Genomic DNA, 14551 nt, shown 5'->3' with positions numbered 1-14551 from the left:
AGAAAGTGGAAAGTTTCCACACTGCCAGAAAGTGGAAAGTCTCCACGCAGCGAGTCAGTGGAAAGTCTCCACGCAGCGAGTCAGTGGAAAGTTTCCACGCTGCCAGAAAGTGGAAAGTTTCCACGCAGCCAGAAAGTGGTTTCCACGCAGCCAGAAAGTGGAAAGCTCCACGCAGCCAGAAAGTGGAAAGTTTCCACGCAGCCAGAAAGTGGAAAGTTTCCACGCAGCCAGAAAGTGGAAAGTTTCCACGCAGCCAGAAAGTGGAAAGTTTCCACGCTGCCAAAAAGGGGAAAGTTTCCACGCTGCCAGAAAGTGGAAAGTTTCCACGAAGCCAGAAAGGGGAAAGTTTCCACGAAGCCAGAAAGTGGAAAGTTTCCACGAAGCCAGAAAGTGGAAAGCAGCCAGAAAGTGGAAAGTCTTCCACGCAGCCAGAAAGTGGAAAGCCTTCCACGCAGCCAAAAAAGTGGCACGTTTCCAGGCAATAAATCAGCGCACGCAGGAAATCAGCAAAAAGTTCCCACGCAGTAAAAAGTGGCACATTTCCACGCAGTAAACCAACAGAACGTTTCCACAAAGCAGGGAAGTGGAAAGTTCCACGCAAGAAGTCAGTGGAAGTTTCCACAGAGCAAAGCAGTACGTTCCTCGCAGTGAATCAGTGAACGTTCCCACGCAGTAAGGCAGCGGAAATTTCCACACAGTGAAAAGTGGATCAGTTTCAACACAACAAGGAAGGATAAAAAATTCACACAGCGAGAAGTGGGCAGTTTTCTACACAGCAAAGAAAGGTCGGTCTCCCACGTACAAGACCACACCCGGCTCTCACCAAGAACCGTGCGATTCCTGAACCAACAGGGCCGCCCATCCGTGACACAAGCCGCTCACGGGCCCTCCCGGTCAAACAACCAGGCCCCTCTCTCATGCCAGCCGCCAAGCTCGGCACTTCTTGGGGGGTAATTAGCAGGCGGCTGTCCTATGCTTACTAGCTTTTTGGGGGGTACTCTGGGTTCGGGCCGAAGTCCGAGCTCGAAGCTCTCCCCCCCGGACAGCACGCCAAATACGCAATTCAATTAACTCTCTACAAATTATATGTAAGTGTGAACTCGTGAAATGCTGTTTCACTAAACGAGGTTCGGGAGGAACATGTCAGATAATTGACACAGGTGGAGAGTACTCAGCTAATCAACAAAGAGGTATATATACGCAGCCGTCCTACCTCCATTTTGTTGACAGTTTTTTCAGCATCCCTCCACCACCCCTTCTCCACATCTTGCCCTATCTTTTAGTTCTAAACTACTTACATACGGGGGGTACTCTGGGTTCGGGCCGAAGTCCGAGCTCGAAGCCCTCCCCCCCGGACAGCACGCCAAATACGCAATTCAATTAACTCTCTACAAATTATATGTAAGTGTGAACTCGTGAAGACCAAAATGAGCGCTAGAGATTTCTTTGTAGCCACCATTTCAATCCGGCGTGTAATGCAGCTCACTGTCACCAAACGCGTCATTCATTGATGATATAAAACTCCAGATGAGTTTTCTTGCGTTCATCTGTTTTACCACGCCTCAACTATCGTACAGTCTGACATTAATGACAACTTATGACGGCTTTACCCTACACAGAGAGATTTCTCAGTCCCTGAATCTTTCAAAATATTATGTATGGTAGATGGTGAAAGACCTAAATACTTTGCAATCTTGAATTGAGAAATGTGGTTTTTGAATTGTTTAAAATTCGGCACAAAGTATGAGCCTTGAACCATCTTTGCTTACAAAGACTGAAGGCCCCAAAATACTTTAAGCGTAATGGAAGAACAAACTGATGTGATGTAATTTCAAACAAAATCAGGCCAAAACAAACCTCGTTTGGAGTTTGTTTTAGGAGTTTGAAACCGCTTCCAAAAGCGAACTTTCTGGAAAAGTTTGTTACGGCTGGTAAACACCTTTGTACAACCATTGGTCTGTGGCAATTAAGTAACAGAAAGCTGCACGCGGAGGCTTTCCCTTCTTTCACATGGAACTTTTCCCAGGTTCTTTTCTCCATCGAAGTCAGACATCCACCAGTGAAAACATGAACACACAGGAGAGCTGCTGTATAGTTGAAAATTAAGTTGTACTTCTGATGAAATGAGACACTGACACTTATTTTCATGTTTGATACGGTAAAGGTGCTTGATTTCAAGCAATCTATTGTATAAAAAGTGCTTTGTAAATAAATGTGACGTGATGTGACTTTACTAAAGTGCAGAAATTGCAAAGCTTGTGCAAAAATATCCACGTTGCTATGATAATCAGATGCTTTTCTTATGGTTTGTTAAAAAAATGTTTGCTGTTTCCTCAATTTTGTTGTTTATTTTGTTCTTGAGAGTAAAGCGTGCAGCACATATTTGCATATTAATCTAACTGTTGCTCTCAGCAATGTGGGCATCGTCATCTGTTCGCTAACAGTATATAGCTGGTAATGCATTTCAAACTTCATTTTACTCTTATCGAAGAACGAAAAATAACATTGCCATGAGTATATGGTGCCTTGAGCATTTGGTGAATGCTTCTTTTATACCCAGTCACGATACCCTCACCTATTACCAATTCCTGCTGAATGTGTACTGTTTAAAAACAGTACATTAACCGTTTCATTTTTATTTGGAATGTGTTGCAGCCAAAAAAATAAATTTGATTATATTTACAACTAATTTGGCCAGTGAAAATGTTGGATTTTTTTTTCCTCTGTACTTTTGTCAGTTAAAAAAAAGTTAAAGAGAATTAACAAATCAACAGATTCTTTATTACATTTTACAAAATGTCCAAACTTTTCTGTAATTGGGGCTGTACACAAAAATTTAAGAAAAAATAAAAGCAAAATGTCTGGACATATTACGGTAATGAGATTTTTGGATATAGGAGTGGATATGCGTAATTGTCTGAAGCTCAGTTGTTCAGTGGTGGCTGAAGTGTACCTGTCCTGCAGCCTGGCCCTCTGCCCTGGAGTTTCTTTGCAGTGCGGAGCTTCCTCCTGAACCAGGGAATGAGTTTTGTAGTCTCAGCTGACACTTGCCCTGTGTCTGAATGCTGTAGTAGCTGACAGCATCTTGATAACCACTATCAGAGTTCATCTGGGTAGAACTGTGAGAGTTCCCCACAGACCCTGAGAAAAACAGTAAAGTTCAGGTTAAACACTTAATAATAATATTTAGAAAATGTTACATTTAGGGTGGTTTTACATTTGAGCTTTTTGTGTGGACAAGCACCAGTTTGTTTTCCAAGCTTTGTTTGTTGGCTGATGGGTTACTTACATAATGCATTTCATAGCTGCTCGTCACTCAATGTACTGCCTTTTGCTTCTCTTACAATTAATCTGGGCCTTACTTTCAATCAACAGTCATCAGGGGGCATGTGGATGGTAATTAGGGTGACCAGACGTCCCGTTTTTCCCAGGACAGTCCCATATCTCAGCTCTATTTTTAGTGTCCCGACTTATTATGAAAAAATCATGTCTTTTCCCGTATTTCATCTGTACAAAAAAAATTGTATGCCTATGATCATAGAGCAAGTAGTAGTCTTCTGTCATGCGAGAATAGCCTATCAAAAGTAAGCAAGCTCATTGTTCAACAAAATTACCATCCAATCACATTTCTTTATCAATTTGCAGTTAGTGAAGCGCTTTAGAGAACGTGGAGGAGATTGTTAGATCCAAGCATTCTGGATGCTTTGATCTTAAAGATGCAGCAGCATAAAATACCTGTCTGTATCATTAATGTTAATCAAACAAAAATGTGTGTATATATGTTAAATAAACTTATTGTACTGTACCTGAAAAATTCAGTTTATTTTATTTGTATCTCTATTATGTTTGCCCTACACTCTAAAAAAAAAATGGTTCTATATTGCACCAAAAATGGTTCTTGGCTCGTGATCATAGGGGAACCTTTTTTAGTGCTATATAGCACCAATTTTGGTGCTTCAGTGGTTCTTCAGCGGTTCTTCAGAGGTTCTTCAGCAGTTCTTCAGAGGTTCTTCACCGGTTCTTTGACTAAGGTGCTATATAGCACCTCTGAAGGACCGCTGAAGAACCACTGAAGCACCAAAATTGGTACTATATAGCACTAAAAAAGGTTCCCCTATGATTACGAGCCTTTTTTTTTAGAGTGTATTGTTTGTAATATGCTTGTACTTTTTTATATAAATTAATTCTATATAGAAATAACAAATAACTATACAGGTGCTGGTCATATAATTAGAATATCATCAAAAAGTTGATTTATTTCACTAATTCCATTCAAAAAGAGAAAGTTGTATATTATATTTAGGGGTTCTCCGATTGATCGGCAACCGATCTCTATCGGCCAATAATCGCTTTGGGATGATTGATCGGCGGTCTCTAAAAAGGCCGATCTCATAAACCGATCGCATGCTGACGACACATAAAAACCTGTGCCTGCCGTGAGAGCTAGGGCATGATATGCAGCGACACCGTCTCATTCTCTTTCCGGCGCGGGTAAAATAATTATAATGCTGAAGGTGTGGTACAATTCATATTTCTATATTAAATGACTTACGCAGTCATTTGAAAACTTTCTGTGAGACGTAAGTTCACAAACAGCGCGAGTGAATCACCGCGTGCGCACGCTCTCTCTCTCCCTTTCATAATGCTCAATTGGCTTCACATCAGCGCATCGCATCTCCACTAAAATCGAGCTGCACAGTTGACACAGGATTTGCCACTTGCACAATCGAGAAAGTGTCGCATCGTCACTAAAGTTTATCATTTGCATTTATTTTTAAGTCTTGCCAGTGTTCAAACCGCTCAGCACTCGCGCGCTCTCCAGACCATGAGCGCGCGCGCACACACACACACACAACACAGGCCATCTCACAAAAAGCTTGCGAGTACAAATTGCGCTGAAATGGTCAGATACACACAAATGTATGTAGTACATTACCGTCTTGACGAGTATGCACGTATACCCCGTCGTGACTCGCGAGTGAATGTTTGTGCAACTGCATGTATCCGTGTTCGCTCTTAAAGTGACAGCTTTCGAATAAACTGCTGCTGTCTCTGAGTTTCTCTTTGTCTTGTGTTGTTTGATGAACCTTTATGACACTCACTGCTCTTGAATGACTAACTTTTGCAACCTTAAGTGTAAGGATTAATCTAATTTAATTTATTCAGGGAAGACCAATATTAATTTACATTTGATTTCTTATTAAATGTCTTTAGTATTTCTTACCTCAATACTAATGTTAGACCTACCTGAAAATGTGTCTTTAAAAACAAAAATGCACTGCATGATCAAATATTTAGGTGAGATAATTATATGCATTTATATGACAAGAGTCACCTAAGGGGTGTGAATAAAATTCAGGCCCTGAATGAATGTCTGTAAAATTCCCTATTAATAATTCTACATGATAAAAAGAAGGCTTCAAATAGATCAGTATCGGTGATCGTATCTGCAGATACTGCTTCCTGTGATCGGTGATCGGCTCCAAAAATCCTGATCGGAGCACCCTTAATAACAGAAAAAAAAAAACTTGCCATAGTTTTGTCCTTTGTGGCAGTGGCCAGTTTTGGTGTAACAAGTTTTACATATAGCTGCCAATTATTAAATGTAATCAGTGTTTTAAGAGGCTACATCCCATTAAGCTGATCTGATGTGTGTTGGTCTGCCTAACCCCTCTTTGTTTGGAATAATTTTATGTTACTCTGCCTTATTTGGGAAAGATGACCTACAGTAGCCTTAAGTTATCTCATTTTCTGAAATAAACACCTGGTGGTTCTTCAAGATCTTGACTCTAGCCTATTTCTACAGTTTTTTTTTCTCAATATTATCAATATTTTCTTAGATTATAGATAAAAGATTCCCATTCCCCTGCCATTCTGTGATCGGCAATCGGCAGATCATAATCTTGGTGATCGGTAATCGGCCCCAAAAATGCTGATTGGAGCATTTCTAATTATATTCATTCATTACACACAGACTGATATGTTTAAAATGTTTATTTCTTTTAATTTTGATTATTATAACTGACAACTAAGGAAAATCCCAAATTCAGTATCTCAGAAAATTTTAATATTAGTTAAGACCAATACAAAGAAAGTATTTTTAGAAATCTTGGCCAACTGAAAAGTATGGACATGAAAAGTATGAGCATGTACAGCACTCAATACTTAGTTGGGGCTCCTTTTGCCTGAATTACTGCAGCAATGCGGCGTGGCATGGAGTCCATCAGTCTGTGGCACTGCTCAGGTGTTATGAGAGCCCAGGTTGCTCTGATAGTGGCCTTCAGCTCTTCTGCATTGTTGGGTCTGGCATATCGCATCTTCCTCTTCACAATACCCCATAGATTTTCTATGGGGTTAAGGTCAGGCGAGTTTGCTGGCCAATTAAGAACAGGGATACCATGGTCCTTAAACTGGTTCTGGTTGCTTTGGCACTGTGTGCAGGTGCCAAGTCCTATTGGAAAATGAAATCTGCATCTCCATAAAGTTGGTCAGCAGCAGGAAGCATGAAGTGCTCTAAAACTTCCTGGTATACGGCTGCATTGACCTTGGACCTCAGAAAACACAGTGGACCAACACCAGCAGATGACATGGTACCCCAAACCATCATTGACTGTGGAAACTTTACACTGGACCTCAAGCAACATGGATTGTGTGCCTCTACTCTCTTCCTCCAGACTCTGTTTCACAATCCTCTCCAGGGTGCGGTTATCCCTGTTGCTTGTACACTTTTTTCTACCACATCTTTTCCTTCCTTTCGCCTCTCTATTAATATGCTTGCACACAGAGCTCTGTGAACAGCCAGCCTCTTTTGCAATTACCTTTTGTGTCTTGCTCTCCTTGTGCAAGGTGTCAATGGTCATCTTTTGGACAACTGTCAAGTCAGCAGTCTTCCCCATGATTGTGTAGCTGTCACGAATCCACTGGAGGCAAGTTGAAGAACCCAAGTGCAGTTTATTATATACAAAATCCAAACATAAAACAAAGACGTTGCTGACTTGACTTGACTTGGAAACAGACTTGACAAAGGAAAACTCATCAACAGCAGGTAACAACATTCAATACTCGACAAAGACACATGGCAAACATGAGGGCTTAAATACACACAGACTAATGACAAGACAAGGGGCACCTGTGAACAATGATGAGACAATTAGCCAATGACATGACAACACATGAGGGCATGGGAATCACATGACAAAGAACCACATGACAAGACCAGGAAGCAAGGTAATGGGAAAACATAAACGTGAAAACGGAACATGAACCAACTGTGACAGTAGCCTACAGAACTAGACTGAGAGACCATTAAAAGGCCTTTGCAGGTGTTTTGAGTTAATTAGCTGATTAGAGTGTGGCACCAGGTGTCTTCAATATTTAACCTTTTCACAATATTCTAATTTTCTGAGATACTGAATTTGGGATTTTCCTTAGTTGTCAGTAGTCATCAAAATTAAAAGAAATAAACATTTTAAATAGGGATGCTCCGATCGATCGGCCAGAGATCGGTATCGGCCGATAATCATATTTTATGACTCGATCGGTACTCACTAACTTGGCCGATCTCACGAACCGATCGCAATTTGATGACGTCATCACATGAGGGCTTACATGACGCGTGGGCTAGGTAGTAGCAAATATTCAAACAAGAGCTTTGAGGCAGAAGTGGAGAAGGGTTCCATGTGAACAGCAGTTGAACACGGGTCAGTCGGTCCTAAAGCCCCGTTCACACCGCCAGCGATGATGTCGCTGCATGTCGCCAGCGCCGGAGATTCATGTCGCGTTCCCACTATGAGTTGCCTATAAACGTCATTAGCAGATCACCCTCCTCCTTCTGTCACGGGGTGACCAGGGCCTGAACCTTTTTTGCACGGGAGTTGTTGCCATGGAGGAACACTTCCGGTGCAACACCAGGCCGGTTCCGGGCTCACGAACAGGGCGGAAGTGCAGCGAGAGCTGATCGAGCGAAATCACCGGCACGTGTGAGAGAAAAACCCCAACTGATTATCGGGGCGTGAGAAGCATAAAATACGCTAACATTAGAAGAAAAAGGAGGACAGGACAGGACGAGAAACAGTGAAGGAGGGTGGGGGGAAAGAGGAAGAAACAGCGGGAGCCACAGTAAAGGCGCAAGGGAAGGACTGGGGACTGAGGAAGCAGGATTTTTCCAGCTAAGTAGCTAACTTGCTGTGGCATGAATGTTACATGAGGAAGATAAGTGACGTGGAGATGATGGTGAAATAGAGTCTTGTTTTATGCCAGCGTATGAAGATTCCATTTATCAAGGTGTCCATCTGAGCCCGAATACTGCCTTATTCATTGTGAAGTTTGGAGTGATTTGCAGTGCTGAGTTGATATTTTCACGTGTGGAGTTGAGTATGTTTACAGTGTACACACGAGTGTGGGACCTCCGCAGATTGTTCGGGCGACTGAGTGGATAAAAACCCTTAAGCACATCAGAGCTGCTGAATTGAGTTCATCTCCTGCTGAAACCCAGTCCTGTGAGTACGAAATACAGAGTTAATGCTGACATCCTCGTCTGTTCCCTGTCTGTGCTGAAGAACATCAGAGCTGCTGAATGGAGTTCATCTCCTGCTGAAACCCAGTCCTGTGAGTACGAAATACAGAGTTAATGCTGACATCCTCGTCTGTTCCCTGTCTGTGCTGAAGCACATCAGAGCTGCTGAATGGAGTTCATTCCCTGCTGAAATCCAGTCCTGTGAGTACGAAATACAGAGTTAATGCTGATATCTTCGTCTGTTCCCTGTCTGTGCTGGAGCACATCAGAGTTGCTGAATGGAGTTCATCTCCGGCTGAAACCCAGTCCTGTGAGTACGAAATACAGAGTTAATGCTGACATCCTCGTCTGTTCTCTGTCTGTGCTGAAGCACATCAGAGCTGCTGAATGGAGTTCATCTCCTGCTGAAACCCAGTCCTGTGAGTACGAAATACAGAGTTAATGCTGACATCCTCGTCTGTTCCCTGTCTGTGTTGAAGCACATCAGAACTGCTGAATTGAGTCTCCCTCCTCATGAAGTCCAGTCCTGTGAGTACGAAATACACAGTTAACGTTGACATCCTCGTCTGTTCCCCGTCTGTGCTAAAGCACATCAGAGCTGCTGAATGGAGTTCATCTCCTGCATGAAATCCAGTCCTGTGAGTACGAAATACAGAGTTAATGTTGACATCCTCGTCTGTTCCCTGTCTGTGTTGAAGCACATCAGAGCTGCTGAATTGAGTCTCCCTCCTCATGAAGTCCAGTTCTGTGAGTACGAAATACAGAGTTAATGTTCACATCCTCGTCTGTTCCCCGTCTGTGCTGAAGCACATCAGAGCTGCTGAATTGAGTTCATTCCCTGCTGAAATCCAGTCCTGTGAGTACGAAATACAGAGTTAATGCTGACATCCTCGTCTGTTCCCTGTCTGTGTTGAAGCACATCAGAACTGCTGAATTGAGTCTCTCTCCTCATGAAGTCCAGTCCTGTGAGTACGAAATACAGAGTTAATGCTAACATCCTCGTCTGTTCCCTGTCTGTGTTGAAGCACATCAGAACTGCTGAATTGAGTCCCCCTCCTCATGAAATCCAGTCCTGTGGATGGGAAGAACAGAGCCGACGTATGTTGGAGAGACACAGGAAGAGACTGCTTGATTTTAAAAGAGACATTCCTTTAATAAATAAAATTACAATTGTGCATCCTGTTGTCCGACCTCTTCTGTCCCGCGGGGTAGCTCCTCAGGGTGTCGGTGGTCTGGCTTTGCGCCATCAGCCCACCCCGGCCTGTGACACTTCCATGCATCATTTTTTTTAAATGTGTCTCTGTATGTACCATAGACAGGTATGCACACAGAGACATTTCGTAAAGAACAGGGAAATTGCTAACTGCTAAAATCAACATCTCCTCCATCTTAACACGACACCGCAGTAGCAGTACAGCAGACGGATCACGTGCACTCCACTGACTTCACTCCTATTGGTTGTCGCTCGGGAAAATCGCTTCTCATTTGCGTAAAGTTGACATTTCTGAACTTTTGTCGCTTGTCTCGTGCCGCTTGACACGCCCACATTCTGTCGCCAACGGTCACTGTTGCTCCTGTCGCCGAAAGTCGCCAGCGCTCCATTGAAATGAATGGGATCGTGTCGCTTTGTCGCTGCGTGTCGCTGGCGGTGTGAACGAGGCTTAAGGGATGGGCGAACGCCGTTCAAAAGAAGTACGCAGAGTGAGCTGATGCAGGGAAAGTGCATGATACAATTTGTCCTAAACATGACACATCCTTTATATTAAGGGCTTTAAAATAACTGGTAAGATATTGTTAATGCGTAAATTATAGTTTAAAGCAGCTTGTCCTGTCACTGTCAAACGCTCTGAGAGATACTTGTGCTGACAGACAGATAAATACCTGCGGTGTTTAATCCGTTTGAAATGTGGTGCTTTCCTCAGTGCATAACTTACATTTTACAGGGATATTCTCCTGTATTCTCTGTAAATGTTAGAAAGTCATGCAAATATGTCATTTTTTCTGTCAGGAGACGACGAGCCTTCTGCATGTGAATCTCCGCTAAAACTCAGACTTCCGCGAGCACCGCCGCGCCAGGGTTGCCAGGTTTCACAACAAAACCCACCCCGCATTTGGGGGGTAAAATATGTGGTTTTTTTGGCATGGTTGCCTACTAAAATTCGCATTCCAGGGGTTAAATATCACATAATTGGGGTCTCTTCAACCCGCGGACATGAAAAACAGCCCGCGGCAACAGTGCTGAAGTAGCCCAATTCCGGAAAAATTGCCACTGATCCGCGCCAAACAGACGGAGAGCTATAGGATAGGAACGCAATAATTCTGACTAAAGTATACATATTTCTAAAATATTTGTTGTTGGACAATAAATGTGCCATATGTAGAATTTTAAACCTACAAGTATATATATATTTTTATGAAAGTGACCATTATAATTGGGTATTCAAATATAGTCTAATATGCTTTTGTTTTTATTTTCATTTTTAGTTCAGTGAATTAAAAAATAAAATTATTAATACATGCCTACATTACATTCACTGTATTTGTTTATAGCCTTCTATATCAACATTGTTTTTAGGACATCATTGGGCAGGATGTGAAATAAAATTATTATTAAAATAAATACAGATTTTTTTTTTTTTCTCTAAATAGAAAAACTTAGAAAATACAGCCCTATTAAGTATCCTGATCTGCATAGTGTTATGCAGAAACCCCATTTAAAAAGCATATTAAAATGTTCACTGTATAATGAATATTTTTTTGTGATTATTTAGTACCATGTTAAAACAAGTTACATTACAGTACATAATTACCATAAAAATGTAACAAAAATATAATAAAGGCAACATCTATAGTTTTTTTTTTTTATCTGAAAAAAAGGTTAACAGTGATCAGAGAGCTTACAAATCTGTGAATCATTGGAATCGGGATTGGTATCGGCCAATAACCATGACAAGAAATCGGTACTCGGTATCGGCAGCAAAAATCCTGATCGGAGCATCCCTAGCTTACATTATTTTATTTTATGATGTAGTTGGTTCCTCAACTACATCAGACGTTTCATAATAACAGGGAAAAAAAAACTTGCCAAAGTTTTGTCCTTTGTGGCAGTAGCCAGTTTTGGTGTAACAAGTTTTACATATAGCTGCTAATTATTAAATGTAATCAGTGTTTTAAGAGGCTACATCCCATTAAGCTGATCTGATGTGTGTTGGTCTGCCTAACCCCTCTTTGTTTGGAATAATTTTATGTTACTCTGCCTTATTTGGGAAAGATGGCCTACTGTAGCCTTAAGTTATCTCATTTTCTAAAATAAACACTTGGTGGTTCTTCAAGATCTTGACTCTAGCCTATTTCTACAGTTTTTTTTCTCAATACAGTTAATTTAGAGTTAGTTTAATTTCTACAAATGGTGCAAACTCTGCAAGATTATAGATAAAAGATTCCCATTTCCCTGCCATTCTGTGATCGGCAGTGATCGGCAATCGGCAGATCATGATCTTGGTGATCGGTAATCGGTGATCGGCCCCAAAAATGCTGATCGGAGCATCTCTAATTTTAAATATATCAGTCTGTGTGTAATGAATGAATATAATATACAAGTTTCACTTTTTGAATGGAATTAGTGAAATAAATCAACTTTTTGATGATATTCTAATTATATGATCAGCACCTGTATAGTGGTATCGCCGGGGGCTCTCCCATATTCCACCATGAGAAATCTGGTCACCCTAATAGTAATAGAGTTGAAGTTGTTTTCTGACCAAGCAATCAACACAACTATGTGAAAACCAATAGTGAAAACTTACAAGTAATAAGTATGGCTCCATAATATTTAGTTGAGTTACAGGATGGGCAGTTATATGGCTTTAATAAGCCATATAATTCAAGCCTATTGCTAAGATTTTCAAATAAGCTCCTTTCATCAGTTCCCAGAGTGCATCTCAAATCTAAGAGTGGCCACGTTTTTTTCTGTCGCTGGTCCAAGATTATGGAACAACCTGCCCATTGAGGTTAGATCTTCCCTGTAATTACATTATTTCAGAGTTTGCTGGAGTATGTCAATGGTTTTCGCAGACGTTTGTTTTTAGCCGGTCAAGCTGCACGGATAAATTTAGAGAAGGCGCAAATGAAATAAAAAAGCTTTTTGATCGCCAGTCTGAAAAGCGAGCATTTAGTTCTGGAGATCAAGTTTTGGCATTGTCGCCTTTATGGGCTCTCCTTTTTGTGCAAAATGTATGGGACCTTACACTGTTGTGCGTGCCCTATCTGATTTAAACTATGAAATTGCGACTCCAGACAGAAAGAAGATAACTCAAATCTGTCATGTGAACTTATTGAAACCATTTTCCCCCGTGATTGTAAACAACCTGATGTTAAATCATCCGTTGTGGTTCGTTCTGTAATGGGTCAGTCTTTGGTGGGAGAGGCCGAGGGGGTTAAAGTTCTTTTTTTAGGGGGGTGTGTTAGGGTTAAGTTGTGTTGGTTGGTGTTTTGGTTTTCTCTTTTCGTTGCAGGTCTTGTGATTGGGAATTGAGTGCCCCTGTTGCTCGTCACAGGATCTGTTTTAAGCAAGGAGCAAGAGGCTGTCTGGGCGGCTGCTCAGCGCTCGTTCAGGAGCAGTTTGCCATGCGCTCTTATCTTTTGTTTTGTTTTTTGTGTTGTACAGCCATTCATGGTCATTGCTTTATTTGTTGCATCCATTCACGCGCACCTCTCAACTACACTCAGCTTTATTTATAAAGCACCATTAAAAACAACAATTGTTGACCAAGGTGCTGTACATTATATCAAATATCATCAAAATATAGCACCATGTAAAACATAAATTAGGACACAAAACAGACCAGACACAGCACAAATCAGCTACAATTAAAAGCCAAAGAAAAAAAGATAGGTTTTGAGTTTTGCTTTAAACTCGTGCAATGTAGAGGCAGTTCTAATATAGACAGGTAAGCTGTTCCAAAGTTTTGGTGCAGCAACGGCAAAGGCACGGTCCCCTTTCAGTTTCAGCCTAGACCGGGGAACATTTAACAGTCTCTGGTTGGTTGACCTAAGAGACCTTCCAGAATTTTGAATGGATAGTAAATCTGAAATATATACCAGAGCTGCTGATTCAATGATTTAAAAACCAGCAGTAAAACTTTAAAATCAATTCTATAATGAATGGGGAGCCAATGCAGGGATTTCAGAATTGGAGTAATGTGCTCACGTTTACGAACACCAGTGAGGAGCCGAGCAGCTGCATTTTGTACCATCTGCAGACAGTTCAAAGATGCTTGATTAATACCCATATAGAGGGATTTACAGTAGTCCAGCCTTGTAGAAATAAAAGCATGAATCACCCATTCAAAATCCTTAAAAGAAAGAAATGATTTTACTTTAGAAAGTACTCTGAGATTAAAAAAAACTGGTTTTGACAATGGTATTAACCTGTTTGTCAAATTTAAGAGCACTATCAAAAAACACGCCCATATTTTTTAATAGTGGTTTCACACATGAAGACAAATAAACAAAATTTGCACTAGGGGAGCTAGCAGCTTCTGAGGATTTAAAAACTATAATCTTTGTTTTGCCTTCATTGAGGTGAAGAAAATTCAGCTACATCCATGCCTTTACATATGCTAAACAAGCCAACAGGGTTTCCAAACCAACGTTATTCGTTCCCAGAGGCAGATAGATTTGGGTATCGTCTGCGTAACAATGAAAGGAGATGCCATGTTTCCTAAAAATTGCCCCCAAGGGGAGCATATACAAGGAGAATAAAACCGGAGCAAGAATAGAACCTTGAGGGACACCACACATAGCAAAAATCTGTTTGATTTTATCTGTTGTTTTATTCAGAAAGCTCTGTAGTTGGTGAAACACTATTTTCTCTAAGATTTTAGACATACAAGTAAGATTTGAGACTGGCCTAAAATTTGACAGAACTGTCGGATCTAAATTTGGTTTTTTGAGAAGTGGACGAACAATGGCATGCTTCATGTCATCTGGTACCATAGCCGTTTCAAGGCAGCCGTTCATAATCTTTAGAACAGT

The 14551-nt window shown here is 41.2% G+C and overlaps 1 protein-coding gene across 3 annotated transcripts in view; it reads right to left on the bottom strand.

The window, feature by feature from the left end:
- LOC307128900 (plakophilin-4-like) overlaps positions 1-14551 on the bottom strand; it is a 132762-nt gene that overhangs the window by 77700 nt on the left and 40511 nt on the right. For all 3 annotated transcript variants that reach the window (XR_013816825.1, XM_079820933.1, XM_079820934.1), the window contains one exon: positions 2954-3141. Coding sequence is in view for 2 of the 3 variants with exons in the window: in XM_079820933.1 (XP_079677059.1) it covers positions 2954-3141 (188 nt within the window). In the remaining variant the exon portion in view is untranslated. The remainder of the gene's footprint in view (positions 1-2953; positions 3142-14551) is intronic.

The sequence above is a fragment of the Gobio gobio genome (genome assembly GCF_949357685.1).
Source record: "Gobio gobio genome assembly, chromosome: 7".
In the NCBI taxonomy this organism is placed as follows: domain Eukaryota; kingdom Metazoa; phylum Chordata; class Actinopteri; order Cypriniformes; family Gobionidae; genus Gobio; species Gobio gobio.
This window is presented reverse-complemented; position numbering and strand designations above follow the sequence as displayed.